Source organism: Cynocephalus volans, chromosome 2 (assembly GCF_027409185.1).
Source record: "Cynocephalus volans isolate mCynVol1 chromosome 2, mCynVol1.pri, whole genome shotgun sequence".
Lineage (NCBI taxonomy): Eukaryota > Metazoa > Chordata > Mammalia > Dermoptera > Cynocephalidae > Cynocephalus > Cynocephalus volans.
Window position 1 is genome coordinate 118,705,833 of NC_084461.1, and position 22,062 is coordinate 118,727,894.

The 22,062-nt window shown below is 36.2% G+C and overlaps 1 protein-coding gene across 5 annotated transcripts in view; it reads left to right on the forward strand.

Moving 5' to 3' along the window:
* Positions 1 to 20,701, forward strand: part of SEC24A (SEC24 homolog A, COPII coat complex component) — an 85,959-nt gene extending 65,258 nt beyond the window's left edge. For 4 of the 5 annotated variants that reach the window (XM_063084608.1, XM_063084618.1, XM_063084621.1 and 1 more), the window contains 4 exons: positions 3,227 to 3,331; positions 4,427 to 4,519; positions 6,444 to 6,547; positions 9,259 to 12,239. In XM_063084608.1, coding sequence (XP_062940678.1) covers positions 3,227 to 3,331; positions 4,427 to 4,519; positions 6,444 to 6,547; positions 9,259 to 9,373 — 417 coding nt within the window. In that variant the 3' untranslated portion in view covers positions 9,374 to 12,239. Of the gene's footprint in view, positions 1 to 3,226; positions 3,332 to 4,426; positions 4,520 to 6,443; positions 6,548 to 9,258; positions 12,240 to 20,622 lie in introns of those variants that run through there. The other variant, XM_063084612.1, reaches the window with a different exon arrangement.
* The last annotated feature ends 1,361 nt before the right edge of the window (positions 20,702 to 22,062 follow it).

The following is a 22,062-nucleotide window of genomic DNA, read 5'->3' on the forward strand; positions in this document are numbered from 1 at the left end:
TTGTTTTTTAAAGCTTTATATTTTACTTCCTCGCTAGGTTTGTGTAAAGAAATTTAGGCTTAGGGAAACTCCTAAAAATAGTGCTTTTATTTAAGTTTCCTTAAACAAACTTCTAGAGCAGATTTAAGAATTAAGGATATTATCAAATTCACCAGAGCTATCTGTTATATATTTATTTAAACAAATTGATCCAAAAGGAGTATCCTGAGAGTGAAATTACATCTGAACGTCTTATGCCAATTTTCAGTATAACAGTGTCCTTGAATTAAAGAAAAAAGATTTATCTAAGCTGTAACATTATTTGCCTTTGATAGGAAATTTACCAGAGTTAACGTCATAAGCATGAAAATGTTAAATCATAAGCCTTCTATAATTGTGATGAAGTTATTAAGATATGTGAGGGTACTTCAAAAAGTTCATGGAAAAATAGAATTAAAAGATAATATGGGGCCAGCCCGTGGCTCACTGGGGAGAGTATGGTGCTGATAACACCAAGGCCACGGGTTCGGATCCCTCCATAGGGATAGCTGGTTCACTCACTTGGTAGAGCGTGGTGCTGACACCACCAAGTCAAGGATTAAGATCCCCTTACCAGTCATCTTTAAAAGAAAAAAAAAAAAGATAATACAAATCTTTCCATGAGCTTTGTGAAGTACCCTTGTATATGTTGGAACTAATATTTTGGTTAAAAACCTTTTAAAGTTAAAAAAAATTTTTTTTAATTCATTTTTTTTTTCTTTTTTTTGGTTTGGGGGGTGGTTGGCTGGTATGGGGAACCAAACCCTCAACCTTGGTGTTACAAGGTCATGCTCTAACCAACTGAGCTAACTGGCCAGCCCAAAGTTAAAAAAATTGAAGTTATCTTGCATATGTAAAGGAGAAGATGCCTATAAAATTTGAGGTAACTTTTTAGCAAATGAAAACTTTTGATAACATTATTAGTTTGTATTGCAAAAATAATAACTCTAGATTAATTTTTTTTGGCAAGTTCAATTAACTGGATTTACCTGTTCCTCACATTAAAAAATAACAACAAGGTTGACCAGTTAGCTCAGTTGGTTAAAGCATGGTGTTATAATACCAAGGTCAAGGGTTTGAATCTCTATACTGGCCAACCACCAAAAAAAAAAAAATACACACACACACACACACACACACACACACACATACACATAAGAAATTAACATAAATGTAATGTATGTCTATAATATGGAGAGAACCATAAATAAGAAGAAAAATCACTTATAATACTTTCATCAAAAACAAGCACTATTAACAAATTGGTGGTATATTTATCCAGGACCCTTTTGGCTGCAAGGAAATTTAGGCAGAAAAGGGGACTGAAATGACACTCAAAAACAAACCACAGGGGGCTCACCAGTTAGCTCAGTTGGTTAGAGCTTGGTGCTGATAAAACCAAGGTCCAGGGTTCGATCCCTGTACTGGCCAGCTGCCAATAACAACCAAAAAAAAAAAACCATTGGAAAGGCATGGGTAGAGCAAGACTCAGAATCTACTAGAACCTAGGATTCAAAGACGCTCTTTGCATGATTTACATTCTTTGTGATCAGCCTTCTCTGCAAGACTGGAAAACCGAGCCACAGATAGCTTCTCTTCTTTACCATCTGAGAAAGACAGCTCTCTTAGTTCTCATAGAAAACCTCTAGGGGAATTTCTGATTGATTTTATTTAGGTTATAGTGACTCTTCTGCTTCCCACATTTCCCAAGGGCAGAGGTCTTAAAGTAATATGCTTAATAGCCCTTAGAGCCAAAGACTCGTCACTGAAATGAAATGAACAGGTCTCTCAAACAATAGGGAATGCAGAAAGGAGGGATGCAGAAAGCACAGAGCAATAAATAACTTCTACAGGTATACATTCTTCCTGCCTTTACTTTCCATGCTTAGTTTTGTTTGCTTTACTTCATTGTGGTTATACAGCTTGAATCCTGATGTTTTTGTAGTTTTGAACATTAAATGCATTATTGTATGTAAAGCTCTTAGAACAATGCCTGGCTATGATAGACACACCACATAAACTGTAAATAGCTATTATCACCACCACCATTGTTAGCATCATCATCTTCATTATTATTATTGTAATTAAGCATATTTCCATGCATATAAGCATTAATTTAAAACATACACTTTAATGACTTAATAAATTCATTAGACCATTCTACTATTTTTAGCTATATACACTGTTTCCAATTTTAACCATCTATATTCACATAACATAAACATCCCTAGGCTGTACTCCTTGGTAGGTCTGTGTTTTACTTCCTCCCTTGGGTAGGATTTAATTAAGTACCTAGTTTAAGTAGTTAAATTTATTTTTGGTCAAAATGAATAGTTATGAATGTTGAAAGATTTGTGTTTGTGTGGTTTTTTTTCCAGATAACGGCATTTTAGTCAATTATAAATGAGAAACTTCCATTTCTGGCTTTATTAAATAAATTTGAAATTAAAGAAAACTATTAAAATCTCATTTCAGTTAGGCTTTTTTCCCCCTCCTTTAGGATGTGCCCATGACCCAAGCCAAACAATCAGGTCCAATCAGAGCCAATTTGGAGATTTCTGATTAAATTTTGAAAGAGAGATACTAGGTTTTTTTTCTCTCTCTCTAATAAACTTTTTATTTTGGAATTATTTTAGATTTCAAGATAAGTTACAAATATAGTACAGAAAGTTTTCATATACCATTCACCCAGTTTTTCCCTAATGTTAAAATTTTACATAACTATGGTACATTTGTAAAAATCAAGAAACCAACATTGGTACTTTATTAGTAACTAAATTCCAGAATTTATTTGGATTTCACCAATGTCATTTACCTGTTTAGAATACAGCATTCTGTTTATTACATTATTACATCCATTTTTAAAACAATAGTTAAGATCAGGGCTGGCTAATTAGTTCAGTTGGTTAGAGCACAGTGTTATAACACCAAGGTCAAGGGTTAGGACCCCCATACTAGCCAGCCACAAAAAAAATAAATAATTAAGATCAGAAGTTAATTTGGCTTTACTGGGATTCACAGTGGCTCTATTTAGATAAGTGATACATATTTTTTTAAACTTCTTTATATTTAAATATGAATAATTGTGATTTTCCTAAGTAAGGTCCAAACTCTTAGAGGTATTCATTTAATTTTTTGTTGTTGTTATTTAATTGTGACTGCATATTACCTGTATCTAAAAGCTTTAATCTTTTGTTCAATTCCTCAGGGAGCACTCAACATCAATGATAGAACCATACCTCAACCCCCTATTCTTCAGCTTTCAGTGGAAAAGCTGAGCAGAGATGGAGCTTTCCTCATGGATGCAGGCTCTGTGAGTAGTTTGACTTATCCTGACCCTTCACACTGCATACCACTGTGCCTTTTCAGCATTTGCATTCATTCACCTTAATATCTCTCGTTATCTCTTCCTGAACAGACCGAGTACTCTTTAACCTACATATATTTGTATTAGCTACCATCTCCCTCCACACCATTCTTGTTTTGTACAGAGCATAAAATGTCTCATCATGGTAAAGTTCAGTTAAAGGCTGTACAGTCTCACTAAATATACTTATCCTTTTTATAATTAAAATTTTTAAAAATTTTCTGGCAAATTTCATCTGGAAATAATGAAAACCTACTTATCCTTTTGATCTTTTAAAACATAGGAGTAGCCGAGCCCGTGGCGCACTTGGTAGAGTGCTGCGCTGGCAGCACGGCGACGCTCCCGCCGCGGGTTCGGATCCTATATAGGACTGACCAGTGCACTCACTGGCTGAGTGCCGGTCACGAAAAAACGACAAAAAAAAAAAAAAAAAAAAAGAATAGGATTTTGGGGGCCGGCCTGTGGCTCACTCGGGAGAGTGCGGTGCTGATAACACCAAGGCCCCGGGTTCGGATCCCATATACGGATGGCCGGTTCGCTCACTGGTTGAGCGTGGTGCTGACAACACCAAGTCAAGGGTTAAGATCCCCTTACCGGTCATCTTTTAAAAAAAAAAAAAAAACATAGGAGTAGAGGGCCAAACCAGTGGTGCACTGGGTAGCGTGCGGCGCTGGGAGCGCGGCGACGCTCCCGCCGCGACACACACACACACACACACACACACACACACACACACACACACACACACACACACACACACACACACACACACACACACACACACACACACACACACACACACACACACACACACACACACACACACACACACACACACACACACACACACACACACACACAAAATAGGAGTAGAAAAGGTTAGTCAATAGATTGACTGTTGATACTACATCTCACACACACACACACACACACACACACACACACACACACACACACACACACAAAATAGGAGTAGAAAAGGTTAGTCAATAGATTGACTGTTGATACTACATCTCAAAATAATTTTATTTCTGTCCCCAGGTACTGATGCTTTGGGTTGGAAAAAATTGTGCACAAAATTTTCTCAGCCAGGTTCTAGGAGTTCAAAACTATGCATCAATTCCACAGACTATGGTAAGACTCTTTTATTATAGTGATTACAATACACTTAAAGAGCTTTTCAAAGGTGGCAAAAACATGAATATCCATTTTGAAATTAGAAAATACTACTAAAAATTTTATCAAAAGAGAAATGGATTATATATGTTTCAAATGAAAATACTCATGTTTTAATGGCATGCTTTAGGTCACTTTGTATCATCAATTTACCTGTTCTTATGTGTCTAAGACAGTATACTATTTTGGGGAGAAAGAAATGAATTTAGTTAATGACAAAAAAATAGTTTGTTGCAAATGGCATTAATTTTGTGGCTTGTTTGTTTTTGAGTTTTTCCCAAGTGATTTCTTGTTCTTTGGCAGGGTCTTTTATTTTTATTTATTTATTTATTTATTTTGGTGGCTGGCCAGTATGGGGATTTGAACCCTTCACTGGTGTCAGCACCACACTCTCCCAAGTAGCAGGGTCTTTTAAACTGCTGCTTTGGAGTAAGAACTAAACTAATTACCACACTAGTGTAACTAGTGACAGGTGGTTAGTGTCAGCTGAATTAATACTGATTACTGAAGAAAGTATTAATAGACTCTGTCTATACTAGCTGTGTGATCTTGGACAAGTCACTAAATAACTTCACTTGTAAAATAAGAATGCTGTTGCTTATGGAGGAGTAATTGAAATAATTCATGAGAAAGTGCTTGTTAAACTATATAGCATTTGGAGAGTTTAGAATTATGAAGTTAGAATTAATGATAATAAATAGATGGTCTTATTTAGTGTCATATTTTTCAGTCCCTAATACCAGTTTGTATCCGACTTTGGAATATGTGTTTTATTTCATCACTTGTTCATATTGATGGGTTCTATGACTCCATTCATAAAAGCCATTAGGGGATTAATTTATTAAAAGACATACAAGGGTACTTCAAAAAGTTTGTGGAAAAATGGAATTAAAAGATTTTTGGGCCAGCCTGTGGCTCACTCGGGAGAGTGTGGTGCTTATAACACCAAGGCCACGGGTTCGGATCCCATATAGGGATGGCTGGTTGGCTCACTGGGTGAGCGTGGTGCTGACAACACCAAGTTAAGGGTTAAGATCCCCTTACCAGTCATCTTTTAAGAAAAAAATTTTTAAAAGATAAAAGATTTTTTTTTTAAAAAAAAGATGGATCTTTACATGAATTTTTTTTTTTTTTTTTTCCCAGCTAGCTGGTACAGGGAAAGAACCCTGGACCTTGGTGTTAACCAATACCACACTCTAAACAACTGAGCTAACTGGCTGGCCCTCCATTAAATTTTTGAAGTGCCTTGTATGTCAGGATTATAGCTAGGATTATCCTAGCTTTCAGACTTTGAGCAAAACTACTGGACAGGATGACTAAACATTTTAAGTAATGAAGAAATAAGACATTGTCTTATTTGTAATAACCACCTAAATGAATCAATTAATTCTCTAGGTCATAATAAAATGAAGAGAAGAGCTAGGAGATTCTTCTAGATCAGGGCTCAGCAAACTATGCCCAAGGGGCACCTGCCACCTGTTTTTGTAAATAAGGTTTTACAGCAGCATAACCATGCACATTCACTTATGTACTACCTATAGCTACTTTAGTGTAACAACAGCAGAATTGAATAGTTGAAACAAAGACCAAGTAACCTGTAAGCCTAAAGTATTTACTGCTAGGTCCTTTAAGAAGTTTGCCTTTTCCTGTTCTGGTTTCTTACTAGAAAATTGTGGTCCCCAGTCAAGTAGCATTGGCATAACCTGGGAGTTTGTTAGGAATGCAGAATCTCAGGCCCTTCATTAGACCTCCTAAATCAATATCTGTGGTTCAACAAGATCAGCAGGTGATTCACATACATGTTAAAATTTGAGAAGTACTGTAGACCATATGAAAGATATATTATTAGAGTGAGTTGGATATTGTTGGTTTTGTTTAACAGACAGATCTTCCAGAACTTGATACACCAGAATCTGCCAGAACAATAGCTTTCATCTCTTGGCTTAGAGAGCAGAGACCATTTTTCCCAATACTTTATGTAATAAGGTAAGTTGAATTTGCCATAGGCTAGTAGTGAAACAATTTGTTTGGCCTTTGATGAGTTGTTTTGAATCATAGATATATGTGACCTAATGCTTTAGCAAGCCTTTTATAAGAATACAGGGAAAAAAATGAAAAATAATTCTTCTCAATAAATAGTACTAAATTATGCTTTATGTTTAATTATTAGGATTATAAACCTTTTTTTTTTTTTTAAGATGACCGGTAAGGGGATCTTAACCCTTGACTTGGTGTTGTCAGCACCACACTCTCCCAAGTGAGCTAACCGGCCATCCCTATATAAGGATCCGAACGCGTGGCCTTGGTGTTATCAGCACCACATTCTCCTGAGTGAGCACAGGCCGGCCCTAGAATTACTAAACTTTTAATGAACTTGTTAATAAAAAGCTTAACTAGGGTTGGCCAGTTAGCTCAGTTGGTTAGAGTGTGGTGTAGTAACAATCGAGGTCAAGTGTTTCGATCCCTGTCCTGGCCAAACGCCAAAAAAAAAAAAACAAGCTTAACTGTTGCTCTTTTTTTAGTTTTCTTCTATTTTTAACTTACAAATAATAATTGTATATACTTATGGGGTACAACGTCATGTTTCAATATGTATACATTGTGGAATGATCAAGTGAGGCTATTAACATATCCATCACCTTAGATATTTATTTGTGGTGAGAACATTTAAAATTCATTCTTAGCTATTTTGAAATATACAATACATTATTATTAACTATGGTCACCATGCCGTGTAAGAGATCACTAGAACTTATTTTTCCTGTCTGAAACTGTACTCTTTGACCAATATACCCCTTTCCTCATTTACATACCCCTAACCACCATTCTACCCTCTACTTCTATGAGTTCAGTTTTTTTAGATTCCATGTACAAGTGAGACCATGCAATATTTGTCTCTGTGCCTAGCTTATTTCACTTAGTGTAATGTCCTCTATGTCCATCCACATTGTCACAAATTATTGAATTTTCTGGTTTTTAAAGGCCTAATACTATTTTATCACGTATATATACCACATTTAAAAAATCCATTTATCTATTGATGGATTGTTTCCATATCTTGGCTATTGTGAATAATGCTACAATGAATGCAGACATCTCTTTGACATACAGTAGTTCCCCCCCTTATCCGGGGGGGATATGTTCCAACACCCCCAGGGGATACCTGAAACTGCAGGTAGTTCTGAACCTTATATATACTGTGTTTTCTCCTGTACATACATACATACAGTCGTGCATCACTTGAGGAAGGGGTTTCATTCAAAGAAATGTGTCATTTAGGCTATTTTGTCATACAAAAGTATATTATGAAAGGAAACATCAGTGAATTTTCCTATTATCTACCCTGGCCACTAATTGCATGAGCATGGGCCCTCTGTTAAATGGGGATTAGAATAATACTACCCCCACAAAGTTATGAAAATGAAATTATAGGTAAGAATCGTGCCTGGCAGTCAGCAAATACTGAGTGTTAGCTAACTGTTATTAGCTATGATTTTGCTGTGGGGATGGGCGGGAATCATTTTAAAATGCAAGAATTCTAAAGTATACGGTAATCCTTTCACTTGGTATCAGACCTCTTGTGTCAAATGCTTGGCTTTCTATCTGAAAGGTCTGAGCTGCCTTTGGGAGGGTCACCCTGTGGGTAAGCTAGACTCCCCCTCAACATATTGTGCAGTAGGTTTGTTTACATCAGAATCACCACAAACATGTGAGCAACATGTTGTGATAGGACATTACAATGGCTATGACATCATTAGGCAATAGAAATGTTTCGACTCCATTATAACCTTTTTTTTTTTTTTTGGCGGCTGGTCAGTACAGGGATCCGAACCCTTGACTCTGGTGTTACAACACCACGCTGTAACCAACTGAACTAACCAGCCACTATAGTCTTAGGGAACCACCACAGTATATGTGGTCCATTGTTGACTGAAATGTTGTTATGCCACATATGACTATACCTATGATGAAGTCTAATTAATAAATTAGGCACAGTAAGAGTAACATAGATAACTAATAATAAAATAGTACAATTATAACAATATGCCAGCATCACTACTCTTGTGCCTTGGGGCCATTATTAGGTAAAATCAGGGTTACTTGAACACAAGCACTGTGATACTGCACTGGTGATCTGATAACAAGGTGGGCTACTAAGTGACTAACTGGCAGGGAGCTTACACAGCAGACGCACTGGACAAAGGGATAGTTCACATCCCAGGCAGGATGATGCAAGGTTTCATCACGCTACTCAGAATGGAGTGTAATTTAAAACTTATGAATGAATTATGTCTGGAATTTTCCTTTTAAATTTTCAGACTATGGTTAACCGTGGGTAACTGAAATTGCAGATAAGGGAAGACTACTGTACTCAGTTTAATTCCTTTGGATATATACCCAGAAATGGAATTGCTGGATTAACTATTTCTCTTAATTCCACTATAAACTTTTCCCTCTATCAGCACCATGCTCTAACCAACTGAGTAACCAACCAACTTACAAACTTTTCCTTCTAAACAACATGAAGTTTACATAATCAACCAAATATTTTCAGAGGAAGCCTATAGAAGAAGCTATTTGTGTGGTAAATGTTATAGTTATCAGAGTAAGTCAAAAGCCTCTTGAAAAATCAACTGTTTATTTTACTATTACATCTTATCTAATGTATATAAATATTTTTGCCTTTTGTTTCTAAGGGATGAGAGTCCAATGAAAGCAAACTTCCTTCAAAACATGGTAGAAGACAGAACAGAATCTGCATTATCATATTATGAATTCCTCTTGCACATACAGCAACAAGTGAATAAATGAACAAATGAAGAAATTTGACTTAGTTATTTCTAAGGAAAGTCATGATAAGGCAGAATATCTGGGAATATATAACACCTTCCTTTTCTAATAAGTTTGTGAACTTACGTGATGATTAAGATGTTCTCACTGTGATTTCAACAAACTATAGCAAATAAAGGACCAGAGCAGAGAATCAAACATACAACTCTGAAATACTGTATTTTTCAAATCAAAATATATCTATATATGATTGAATACCTTTTTTCCTTTGCTGCCAATTATGTTTGAGTTGTTATGGATTGAAATAAGACAAGACAATATTGCAGAGGCAAAGTACATTTTGTAAAATAAAGAGAATTCTGTGTTCAACATGTATATTTCTCATTTTTTATTTTTCTGAATATTTGGCTGCTACATTTAAAACCTCACAAGACTAAGCGTTGCAGGGAAGTTACAAATCCATTGGTAATGATATTTTTAAAATCAAAAAAATTCAGAAGTAAATAGAATGTAGAAAAACTAGGAGTAATACCCCATACCCACTTTTTTTCCCCTTTTTTAAGAAAGAAAAAGGATCATCATGTTAACTAAAACTAGAGTAAACTAACTAGTCTAGCTTGAGAAGAATATGAAGTAATGCATTTAAGCTTTAAAATCAGTCAGTATTCTTTATACTTGAAGAATAAAGTCATTTGACTTGAAGTGAAAACTATAATAAGGTGGTTTTCTGATTTGGCTGAGGAAAACTTGGACATCCTGTCTTACTCTGCAGTACAAAGAATTGGAGCTGTCTTTATAAATATATTGGGACTGGTGATGATAATAGAGAGAGAAAAAAACTTTAGTTATCTTGATCCCTTTAAGTGGGTTTTTGTTGGGTACATTTCTGCTCTGTGATGTATAATAAAAGTGTTAATTTGGTGAAATGAGGATGAATGAAAGAAAGATTTCTTAAATGGTATCTTAAATGTATCAGCAACATTTTCCTAAGGAGTTTAATAATTAAATTGGAAGCCACTCATAAGAAATATTTATTCTTGGATATTAAAACCCATTAAAGCATGAATGCTGCTATTTGATTTAGTGGATATTAACATTTAACAAATTCAATATATTGATGTTCTGAAAGACTTGATTTCTGAACATGCTCAAGAGACTGCTTTTTTGATTCAGCTCAAGAAATATTGTCAAAACTATTGAGCAAATTTTGTTTACAAATAGGTAAATTACACATCTGTGTATTTAAAGTGCTGTGATATATCTCTAAAAGAGTTTGGCTCAGTTTTCCCAGATTCATCTTGTCTTGAATGAACTTCTTATAAGATGTTCATGTCTTATACTTGATGAAAAGATTTTTGGTTTTTTGTTTTAATGGGTTAGAAAATGTGTTTACAATCTTGGTCTCATATGATCACCAGTGAAATAGTAACTTTCAGGTTTACATCAATATGAGCTGATTTTAACTAAGTTGCTTGGGATAGGGAAGAAGCAGGTCCCTCTAGACTATACAACTACTTCCAGCTGTATCAGAATAATCATGTTTTATAAAAATATCATCTCCCTTAAACAGTGTTAAAGTTTGTTTTCCGTGTGCAAGTGGTACGTTGAACTGGAAGTTTTCTTGAAAGCTGCTTCATTTATTTGAAGAAATTTTCAAATTGTAGTAAATTAAAATAAATTTATATTTTCCCCTATTTTAAAGAAAGAGTCATTATGTACTTATTTTGAGAAACATAAGTACATAACTAAAATCTTCTTAATGTGACTTAAATGTTGGTATTTGTAGGTCCTTTCTTAATAATAGTAAAGAATCTTCCAGAGGGAAACATTTGTGCTTCTAGGGATAATCTTCCTTGTGCCTCACTACATCCCTAAGTGGATATGACTCTTGTTATTACCACATGCTTTGTTAGTATATTTCACAAATTTAGTTTTAAAAATTTTACTTTAAAAAATTGTTTTAGATATTGTATAACATGTGCAATCCAGAATAATTTTATAACAGGTCATAAAAACATAACTTTAGTTAGGATTCACAGTATTTGTTCTCTAGATAATGGGAGAATGAATGAGCCTTTTCAGGATATTGATATAAAGCAATTATTTTTTGCAATATTGAATGTGTTTTCTAGTTTGATTTTTTTTTTTTTTTTTTGCAGTAGGGCACTATCTGCCGTATCATCTTGTATTACTTTTTGATGTAAAGCAACTAATATTTACACTATGCCATATTTTTTTTTATTGTAGTTGTAAATTATGAAAGATCCTTGAATTTTTTACCAATCTACAACTACTAAAATAACAGACAAGGGCAATCTTGGTATTTAAATCTGAGCATGGCAGTTCTACCATAAAAAGTACTCTATTTTTCTAATTTCTAGGGTTTTTAAAATAACATTTCTGTAAGTCTTCTGACATACTAATATTCACTCAAGCAGTACCATTTGTTTTAGTTTGCGTATATTTCATTCTTTTTAATTTAATGTAATGTACTGAGTCTAATAGACTGTTTTGCAATAATTAGAATAAAAGATTTATTTCTTCTAATAAAAGATGCATAACAGCTATTATCTAGGGGACCACCAAATGTGATTTCAAGATTTAGTTAACTATTACAAATGTAATCCTTATGTAGAAATTTTAATTTTGTAAAGTAGTGTATAATATTGTAACATTAAATTCTTGTTCTCAAATTCAAATATGTATTGATTTTTCAATGTGCTGTGTTAATCTTGCTTCTCTGAAATGTTAGAGACAAGATTTGTCTTCCTTTTTAAAGTTTGTAATTTTCACTGTTTTATTCCTGTAAAAAAACAAAAAAAAAAGTCATTTGTAACCCATGCAAACAATCATTTGATCTGTGCTAACTTACCAATTTGGCTATTCAATAAAGTTAATTGAAAGCGCTTACAAACAGTGACTAGTTATTTAAAGTGATTGAACAACTTGCCAATCACTTAGTAGTGCTATATTGTGTATTCGAGTTAAGTCAATGGAAAATTATTGCTGAAGGTGCTCTAAATCTCTTAAGTAGGTAGTCTGGGAGGTCATAAACTGAATTTTTTTTTTTTTTCCTGTGGTACAGGGATCTGAACCCTTCACCTTGGTGTTATAACACTGCTTCCTAACTGAGCTAACCAGCCGGCCCATAGACTGAATTCTTGATGCACATTCCTCATGAATAGCTGGGTTTGAAATTGTAGATTGAAGGTTATTTCTTCCTCAATATTGTTAAGCTATGACTTCATTGTCTTCTGGACCCTTTTGTTACTGATAAGATGACTACTGTCAGTCCAATTGTTTCATTTGCAGATTAATTTCTTAGCTTTTTTTTTTTTTTCTTCCCCTTAGGCAGAGGTAGAATCTCTGTTAGGTTTTAAGATTTTTCTTTTATCCTTAATGTTTTATAGTTTTATTACTCTGGGTTTATTGTTTATCCTTATTATTCAGAGCACACTTAAATCTGAAGATTCTAGTCTATCTTCAATTCTTGAAAATTCCCAGCTATTTTCTTTTCAAATATCTGCTTCTCTGTCAATCTCTCTATTCTTTTTTTACCCCCAGAATTCCTATTAGATGTATGTTTTCACTAATTCCTTTTTTGACCGTGTCCAGTCTGGAGTTTAATCTTATCTATTGAATTTTGTATAACTACATTTTTCATTCCCAAGATTGTTTTTTTTAAAATATATCCATGTGTTTTTTATTCATTTCTGTCTGGTTTTGTTCAATAATGTATTTTTGTTTAAAAAAATTTTTTTTTTAATTTTTATTTTTTGACAGCTGACCAGTATGGGGAAATAATATATTTTTAAAAACTGTTCTATAGGGGCCGAGCCCGTGGCGCACTTGGTAGAGTGCTGCGCTGGCAGTGCGGCGACGCTCCCGCCGCGGGTTCAGATCCTATATAGGAATGGCCGGTGCACTCACTGGCTGAGTGCCGGTCACGAAAAAACGACAAAAAAAAAAAAAACTGTTCTATAGGGCCGGCCTGTGGCTCACTCGGGAGAGTGTGGTGCTGATAACACCAAGGCCACAGGTTCGGATCCTATATAGGGATGGCCGGTTTGCTCACTGGGTGAGTGTGGTGCTGACAACACCAAGTCAAGGATTAAGATCCGCTTACCGGTCATCTTTTTTTAAATTTTATTTTGTCGATATACATTGTGGGTGATTATTGCTCCCCATCACCAAAACCTCCCTCCCTTCTCCCTCCCCCCCCCCCAACAATGTCCTTTCTGTTTGCTTGTCGTATCAACTTCAAGTAATTGTGGTTGTTATATCTTCTCCCCCCCCCGTGTGTGTGTGTGTGTGTGTGTGTGTGTGTGTGTGTGTGTGAATTCATATATTAATTTTTAGCTCCCACCAATAAGTGAGAACATGTGGTATTTCTCTTTCTGTGCGCCTTACCGGTCGTCTTTAAAAAAAATAAATAAATAAAAATAAAAACTGTTCTATAAGATTAATTCTTTCTGAAGTGAATTCTTATTCCAACTTTTAATTTTTCTAGAAGAATTTAAGTGTTATATTTCATGTTTGTTGGAATTTGGGTTTTTAGGCTCCTCTGAGCACAAGGATTTTTATTTTTGTTTTAGCTCATCTCTCTCTGTCCATGCCTAACTACCCCCTACTTAGGGGTTTTGTAGTTGCCTTTTCTCATCCCCTTTTCTATTACTAGGGCTCATAGTGGTGCTTGTGGGCTCCTATTCTCCAGTGAGTTGGGATATCACCATTCCATTCACCCACAGAGGGAAGTCTACTTGTTGCTCTTTCTTCCACCTTACTAACTATAAAGCTGAAGTCCAAGGCTGTGTGGGTCAACAGCAAATGGTATTTTGAAAATTTTTGGAAGGGCAGACATCAAGCAATGAGTTTGGCCTGGTATTCCCTATCTCATGGAATAATTTTAGTGCTCGTTACCCCACAGAAAGTGCTGCCATCCCCTGCTCTGGACCTGCAGCCCAACAGGCACCTGACTTCAGCTCCACACTGCCTTATGTTTCTGACACTTTGATCTGCTGAGATGTTTCTCTCATGGTTTTGAGTCAAGCCATTTCTTTTTCTCTTTTTGTATTTTTAACTGTTACTGCTGTGTGTAGTAGAGAGGAGTCCAAGCATCAACTTACTGCCTAATTTTAAACCCAGAAACTGAATTCTAATTTTATCACTTAATTCTTAATAATCTGTTTGGCTTTCTTCTACAGTTTACCAATAAATTGTTAATATTAGCCTACCTAAAATAAGCTAGGATCAAATAAAAATTATATGTAAAACTCATTGAAAATGCCAAGTTTTGACACTTCCTTTAAAGATAAATTTCTGCAAATATTCAGGTAAGTTTAGTCTAGTACTCTCAGTGCTAGACTTGGGGCAAAGTGGCACTTCAAAAAAAAGGATAGAAAGGATAGCCTTGCCCTTGTAAGGTATATGGTGAGGAAGATAGAATTTAATACAAGAATCAAAAATCAAAAGTACACACATCATTTATCAAAGAATCACATATACCATTGAGAAGTGCTAGAAAAGATGATTAATAAACCACAGAAACCCACCTGGAAAAAGGTTCCCCAGAGATAGGTAAGTATGCAATATGAAATCTTGACACTTTTAACTCTTACCTTATTAAATGAGCCATCAACCATCAGAGCTGGCTGGTTAGCTCAGTTGGTTAGAGTGGGGTTTAGATCCCTGCACTGGCAAGCTGCTCCCCACTTCCCCCCCAAAAGTCAACATATCTGTCTAAAGAAGTGAAATTTTCATCCGGCTTCTATAGGCTTTCTCAAGTGAAAAGTTTTTTTGTTTATCCTGGAAATGTATTTGGCCAACTTTGTTGTTAAATGAGAAGATTTTAAAAGGCGAAGTCTTCACAATCGCTTTAAAAGTACCAATTTGAAGGTATGCATACTAGGGGTTATGGAAAACCACTACTATTTTAGAATACTGGTGAGATTCTGAGTTAGTGGAAGGTTGTTTTTCTAGGAATGTATTTCCACCTGAAGATTCAACACTTAACTAGCTTAGTAGCTGGTATATAGTAGGCACTCAAATAACCAATGAATGAATGAACAATCTCAAACACGATTTATTAGTGAAACTAGAAAAGTCCATACACAATCACAAGAATTCTGTATTTATGGATTCCTCATTCCCTTCCAATCTTTGTTCATATGCATATAAGATGTTTATACACTTAGAAATCATAGTTAAGATTCCATTTTGCATTATACATCACTGTATATATTGCTTTATCTTTATTATTGTTAGTGTCTGCATAATAGCACATTATAAGCTATTTAATAAGTACATATTGTTCTCCCAATGTTGGAAATACAAATTAATTTCAAGTTTTCACGGTTATTCATCAAACATCTTCATGTTCATAGTTTTTCTTTCTTGACAATAGTTTACTTATGGTAAATTTTAAGGGATTCCTAAATCAAAAGATAAATTTTTTTGGTTCATTATACATTTTGTAACAGTGCTAATTCACTATCAGCACACTATGATTTGGTGCATGATTTTGTCTTCATGAATAGGGACTATATATTGGTTAGCAGGATTAATTGGTGTCATAATTAATTAGCATTTCTCCCGATTGTGCTTCTCCATGATGACATCAAACTGTAGTATCATTTGGAAGTATAAGATTCTTAGCAATTCAAACTCTGTGTTATATATAAGAGGGATATGCAAAACTATGCTGCCTGAAACAGTGTGTCAGTATATCTAATCTATGAATAAATTAGTTACAATGTGTGTAAATACACCTAATAAGAATCTAAATGGTGAGGAAAAGATGGTAAAGGCCTAGGGCTAGTTCTGCTCCATGCCCAGCCTATGATAAAAAATGAGACCCCAATGCAAGGGGAGGCCTATGGCTGAGGCCAGCATCTCCAGGCCACTCTGTAGAGTGAGGGATGATAGAGAACTATTGTGGTCTACGAACACACAAAATGCCTCTCTTCCCTCTTCTTATCAACAGAACTACCTCAAAATATAGATACACACACACACAAGAAAAAAAATAAAAAATAAAAAACCCAAAAAGCCAAAAAGCCAAAAAAAAAACCAAAAAAACCCCCAAAACTCAAAAAACAAAAACACCCATCAAAATTTCCATTGCTTTATTTGGATAATATTACCTAAAGCCTGGCATCTTCTGTTTCTTGCAGTTTAGAATGAGAAGAGAAAGGTAGCTTTAGAGCAGGGGTGAACTGAGAGGGAGACTCTGAAAGATGTGATAGTTACAGCACAGGGACACTCGGAAGCTAAGGAAGAGGGCTCTCAGGAGGCAGTTTGGGCACAACTGACAGCCAGAGATCATCAGCCTCATAAAATAAATGTAACTAATTTTAGGTAGTTTGAATATTTAGTTTTAGAGTATTTATGCCCATACTAAAAATTACTGTATGTATATGAATATTGTGGGTTGGAGCAAAATCATTTAGCTCCTTAGGACATTTTTTTTTCCCTCAAAGACACCTGTAAGAGCTACCATAACATGCCACTGAAATTCTCCTGTATGCAAATTGTAGGGGAGACAGGACTCTACCTCTACCCTCTTAAAGTACATGACACGGTAACCCTTATAAAATAAGGTTTCATAAGAAGACCCAAAGAAGTGGCAAAACACAAATGTGTTTATACTCGGTTGAACAGAGACGCAATTTTGGAAAAGTAACTAAAATATATGGGGAGGCTAAAAGGAAAATAATAATTTTAACAAGATTTGTTTGTACAGAATTCTCTTGTTCTCAACTTTCCCCTTTGATGATAAGAATATTTCTTCAAGGGGCTGGCCAGTTGCTCAGTCGGTTAGAGTGTGGTGTTATAACACTAAGGTCTCGGCTAGCCCGTGGCTCTCTTGGGAGAGTGTGGTGCTGACAACACCAAGTCAAGGGTTAAGATCCCCTTACTGGTCATCTTTAAAGAATAAAAAATAAAAAAATAACGCTAAGGTCAAGGGTTTGGATTTCTGTACTGTACCAGCCAGCCACCAAAAAAAAAGGGAGGGGGAGAATGTTTTTCTTCTCCTGGTATAGGGAGGGTAACTCTCACATGGGAATTTTATCTCCTGTTTTTAAGAAAAAGGAAGATTAGAGTATCCTTCTTGCATCTTCTGTTTTTCAAGTGTCTTTCACTCAAAATAGTCAATATGCCAGTACAGCACATTTTGAATGCTGGTATGTTCTGAATTCCTACAAAATTCAAGCACTGGTCACATCTTATCAGGTATATACAGTACTTATCCTTGCAGGATACATTCCAAGATTCACAGTGCGTGCCTGAAACTGTGATAGTACTGACTCTTTATATACTATCTTTTTTCTTACACATATATACCTATCATAAAGTTTAATTTATAAGTTAGGCAAAGTAAGTGATTAACAATAACTAATAATAAAATAGAAAAATTCTAACAATATGCCAGCACCATTACTCTTGTGCTTTGGGGCCATTATTAGGTAAAATCAAGGTTACTTGAACACAAGCACTGCCATTCTGAAACAGTTGATCCTATAATGTAGTTGGCTATTAAGTGACTGACAGGCAGGTAGCCATAAACAGTATGGATGAGGTAGACAAAGGGAGGATTCGTGTCCCTGCAAGACAGAGTGGGACTGTGCCAGATTTCATTACATTACTCAAAACAGCAAAAAATTTAAAACTTATGAATTTTTTATTACTGGAATTTTGCATTTAATATTTTTAGACCACAGTTGACTGCAGATAACTGAAATGGAGAAAGTGAAACCATGGATAAGAGGGGACTACCGTATATCTGGTTCAGAGAAAGTTAAAAATTAGCCTTAAAAAAAAAGCAGGGCTTGCTGTTAGCTCAATTGGTTAGAGCACGGTGTTGGTAACACCAAGGTCAAAGATTTGGATCCCTGCACCCGCCAGCCACCAAAAATAAATGAATGAATAAATGAAAAGCAGTGGAACACTCAATTTGTGACTGAATAATTGTACTATTTATCCCCATACCAGCCAGCTGCCAAAAAAAAAAAATTTTTTTTTTACTATTTACTGGGAACTTTGAGGAGTAGTGAGACAGGGACTGGCAGTTTATACAAGTTATTTGATATTGATTATACCAAGTCTCACTGGAGAAAAGGGACTGCTTTTAGGAAAAGAGGAGGAACCATTAGGGGGAAAAGACTGCCTTCTGAGGCAGGAATATGGAAGGTATAAAATTCTTAGTGTCTCTTGGGCGCTTTCTCTCTGAATTCCTTCTTCAGGTATCTGGGGCTTTGAGTCAGGAAATACTCCCTTACAATAATTTGGCAAAAAGGGGTGATGCAGGGGCCAGCCTGTGGCTCACTCGGGAGAGTGTGGTGCTGATAACACCAAGGCCATGGGTTCAGATCCCAATAGGGATGGCCGGTTCACTCACTGGCTGAGTGTGGTGCTGACAACACCAAGTCAAGGGTTAAGATCCCCTTACTGGTCATCTTTTTTTTAAAAAAGGGGGGTGATGCATCAATATGAATCACTTTATAGAAGCGCTAAGGACAGTGAGTATAAGGAGGACTTCAAGAGTCTGAAGAAACAAAGGTCAAGGGTTTGGATCCCATACCTGCCAGCTGGTGCAAAAAAAAAAAAAAAAAAAAGTCTGGAGACTGTCTGAGGGCTAAGGGAGGCCAGAGACCTTAAAATACCATTTTCAGGGAGTAACAGAAATCCTCATTAGTATTACTCTAGAGTGTAACATTTGAAAGTAACATCATCCAAGGAGCCAAATGATTGTGTCCCAACCCACAATATCTACACATTTATAGTAATTTTTATCTGTATGTGAATATCAGTCCAGAAAAATAGTTAAAAAACAAACAAAAAAATATATAGTACTTTTTAGTATGATTATAAATACTGCAAAACAAAATATTCAGTACCATGTAAAATTGGACTGGCCAGTTCCTGTTCCAGCCAGTTGCCAAAAAACAAAAACAAAAACATGTAAAATTCGGTTTATTTCATGATGTTCACTACCTGGCTGTCACTTCGTTATACTGAAACCCAATTTCATTAAGGAAATTGTTAGTTCAGCCTGTTGCTTGTAAACTTTGGATGTTTAACAACTATACTTGAGAAAATTATTGAAATAATGTATTTTGGGATTTAGAGGAAATAATTTCCTAAAGTTTACTCTTGAATTTCTTCTAAGCAGCCTCATCAACTCACTCTTTTTTTTTCTACTTCAGTTTCAAGGAGGAATAAAATATCTCTTGGAAGGAAACACTTGTTTTGAAGCTTAATATCACTGAATCTAACATCATAATTCTAATTTAGCTCCTCCAGCCCTTTCTGGAACTGTCTTGACTCATCAGGGCTATGCTGCATCAAGTTCTTTTTTTTTTTTTTTTTTTTAAAAGATGACCGGTAAGGGGATCTTAACCCTGACTTGGTGTTGTCAGCACCACGCTCACCCAGTGAGCAACCGGCCATCCCTATATAGGGATCCGAACCCGTGGCCTTGGTGTTATCAGCACCACACTCTCCCGAGTGAGCCACGGGCCGGCCCTCGCTGCATCAAGTTCTGCACGTTTGTTACTATTTGACAATTATTTCAATTATTTCCAATTGTGTGTAGAATTTTTTTAAGGCACAGTAGGGGCTCAGAGATCTAGGTCTGTACAGATATGCATGGAACATCCTCTAATACTTTAAAATGATTAATTAGGGCATGTGGGGAAAATAAGATAATTTTGTCAGGCTCCCTGGACATTTCTTGTAAACAAGTTGTGTGTGGGTGGAGTTAGCCTGCATGTGCACCAATGTATCTTTTTAGTTTTGTTGCTATTGTGTGTTCTTGAGTTTGTGAAGCAGGCTAGCCAGCAGAGCTTGAGTCTAAAAATAGAGCATGTTTACTCTACTGTCAGCTGCTCAGTTTTTCCTTGGACTTTGCCAGCAGCAGTTGAGTTTCTGGGTTTCTCCTTTGGACTGTTTAACTTTTAGACACGTGTGTGCTGAATAAAGACTATTCCTACTTCAACCAAGGCTCCAAGGACATTTTTGCCAGTTACCTAGCTCATAGACTTGTGTGTGAAGGGTTTGTGAATGGGCTTGAGGGGTCTGTGAGCTCCAGACCCTAGCCCTTGCTCTACAGGGCATTTCCCTGAGATTGAACTTTCATCCAATCAAGGGTGAAAGTTCAGTCTTTATCTTTTTTAGGGATTTTCATGTTGTTGAATTCCAAACAAGATTTTTTTGTTTGTTTTCCCCCAACTTCTTTCTGCATATACATATAGTATTTTATTACCTTATAGGTACGATTTCACCTGCTTCCTGATTTTGAGGATGACTGTGTAGCAGGCATCATTGCAAGGGGCCCAGCAGACTACTTCAACCTCTGCAGCCTCAGTTGTGAACTGGGTGTGTCACCCTCTCAGCAAGGCTTGATGGATTCACTTCCTTCATTAATTTACTCATTCTCTTAGTAAGTCATTACAGAGTGCCAGTATTGCATTACGACTTCTGTGGTACATAGGCACTTTTGCCTTCATGGGTTCCTTCTGTTACAGGGCACACTCAGTTTGTGGTGGAGGCTCCCCAAAATTGATATCAAACTCACGGGTCTGGCTGCCTGCCCCCAGACAAAAGCAAATCACTCAAAAATCAAATGTTGGTGACAATGGAAGTCAGCCATTGTTCAGGAATACCAGTGATCTGAGGAAAGATGTTTGGCTCACCCATCTCTCTGGTAAACCTGAAGGTGAATGGCCAGGCTAAAACCATCTCAAAGACTCAGGTTTACTGAAGGGTTTTTAAAGAAGGGGATGAGAGAACGGAATGTGAGAAATTGTGAGGAAAATAGAATGGTGAGGCTCCCTCACCTTATATCCAGCTAAGCATGTTAAGCATGTCTGTTGTAAATACATTATGTAAGGATGGTATAACTGCATTATATGCACTCATATGTTCCTTGGCTACCTGACGCTATTATAAAAGGCAGTGGCTCTGATCAGTATGGGTGGGGCTGAGCTCACATCCGAATAAAGCATGTCAACCTTACCAACGGCTCCCAGAATCTTTTTCCAACTACCTAGCTGTGATCTGCACAGCACCGGTTTCAAGGGTCTATGACCCAGCCCAACAGAAATGAAAAATAGGAGGGAAGGATCCGTGAGCTGTGAGGGGTCTGTGTCTATGAATCAGGTACAGGTCCCGTCAAGGCCTTTGCTGTTATCTCAAGACCCTGTAAGATTTTCATCTGCTCTGGAGTAGAATCAACTGTTCTGCAAAACCTGTTTCACTTCACAGAGCTCTGGTCGATTTGGCTGGTGCCTGAGATCAGCTTCCAGTCATTTAGCCTTAACCACTTTTCAAAACTCTACAAGTCTCAAAGAAAGAACTGTTAGCTTTGCAAAGTATTGATTGGCTTCTCAGACTTGTTTCCCTGTTTATCAAGCAAGATAAGAAAGTCAGGGGATGGGAACATAGGGTGGAGAAATCTGTCCCCCAACACCCCCTGCAGCCCAGGCGATTTTAGGTCCCGACATGGCTTTATACCTAAAATTATATTTTATGACAGTATTGGTATTAGTGATAACTATAATCCAGACTGGGTTTGTTATTATATAGTAATTATTATTATATTATTTTTCTTCTGATCATAAAAGAAAATTAAAACATTTTTTGTGGGCTCCCATCTCTGTGCCTAGTGGAAAAAGCTGCCCTGCTGTGCTGTTCTAGGAATTGCAACAGTG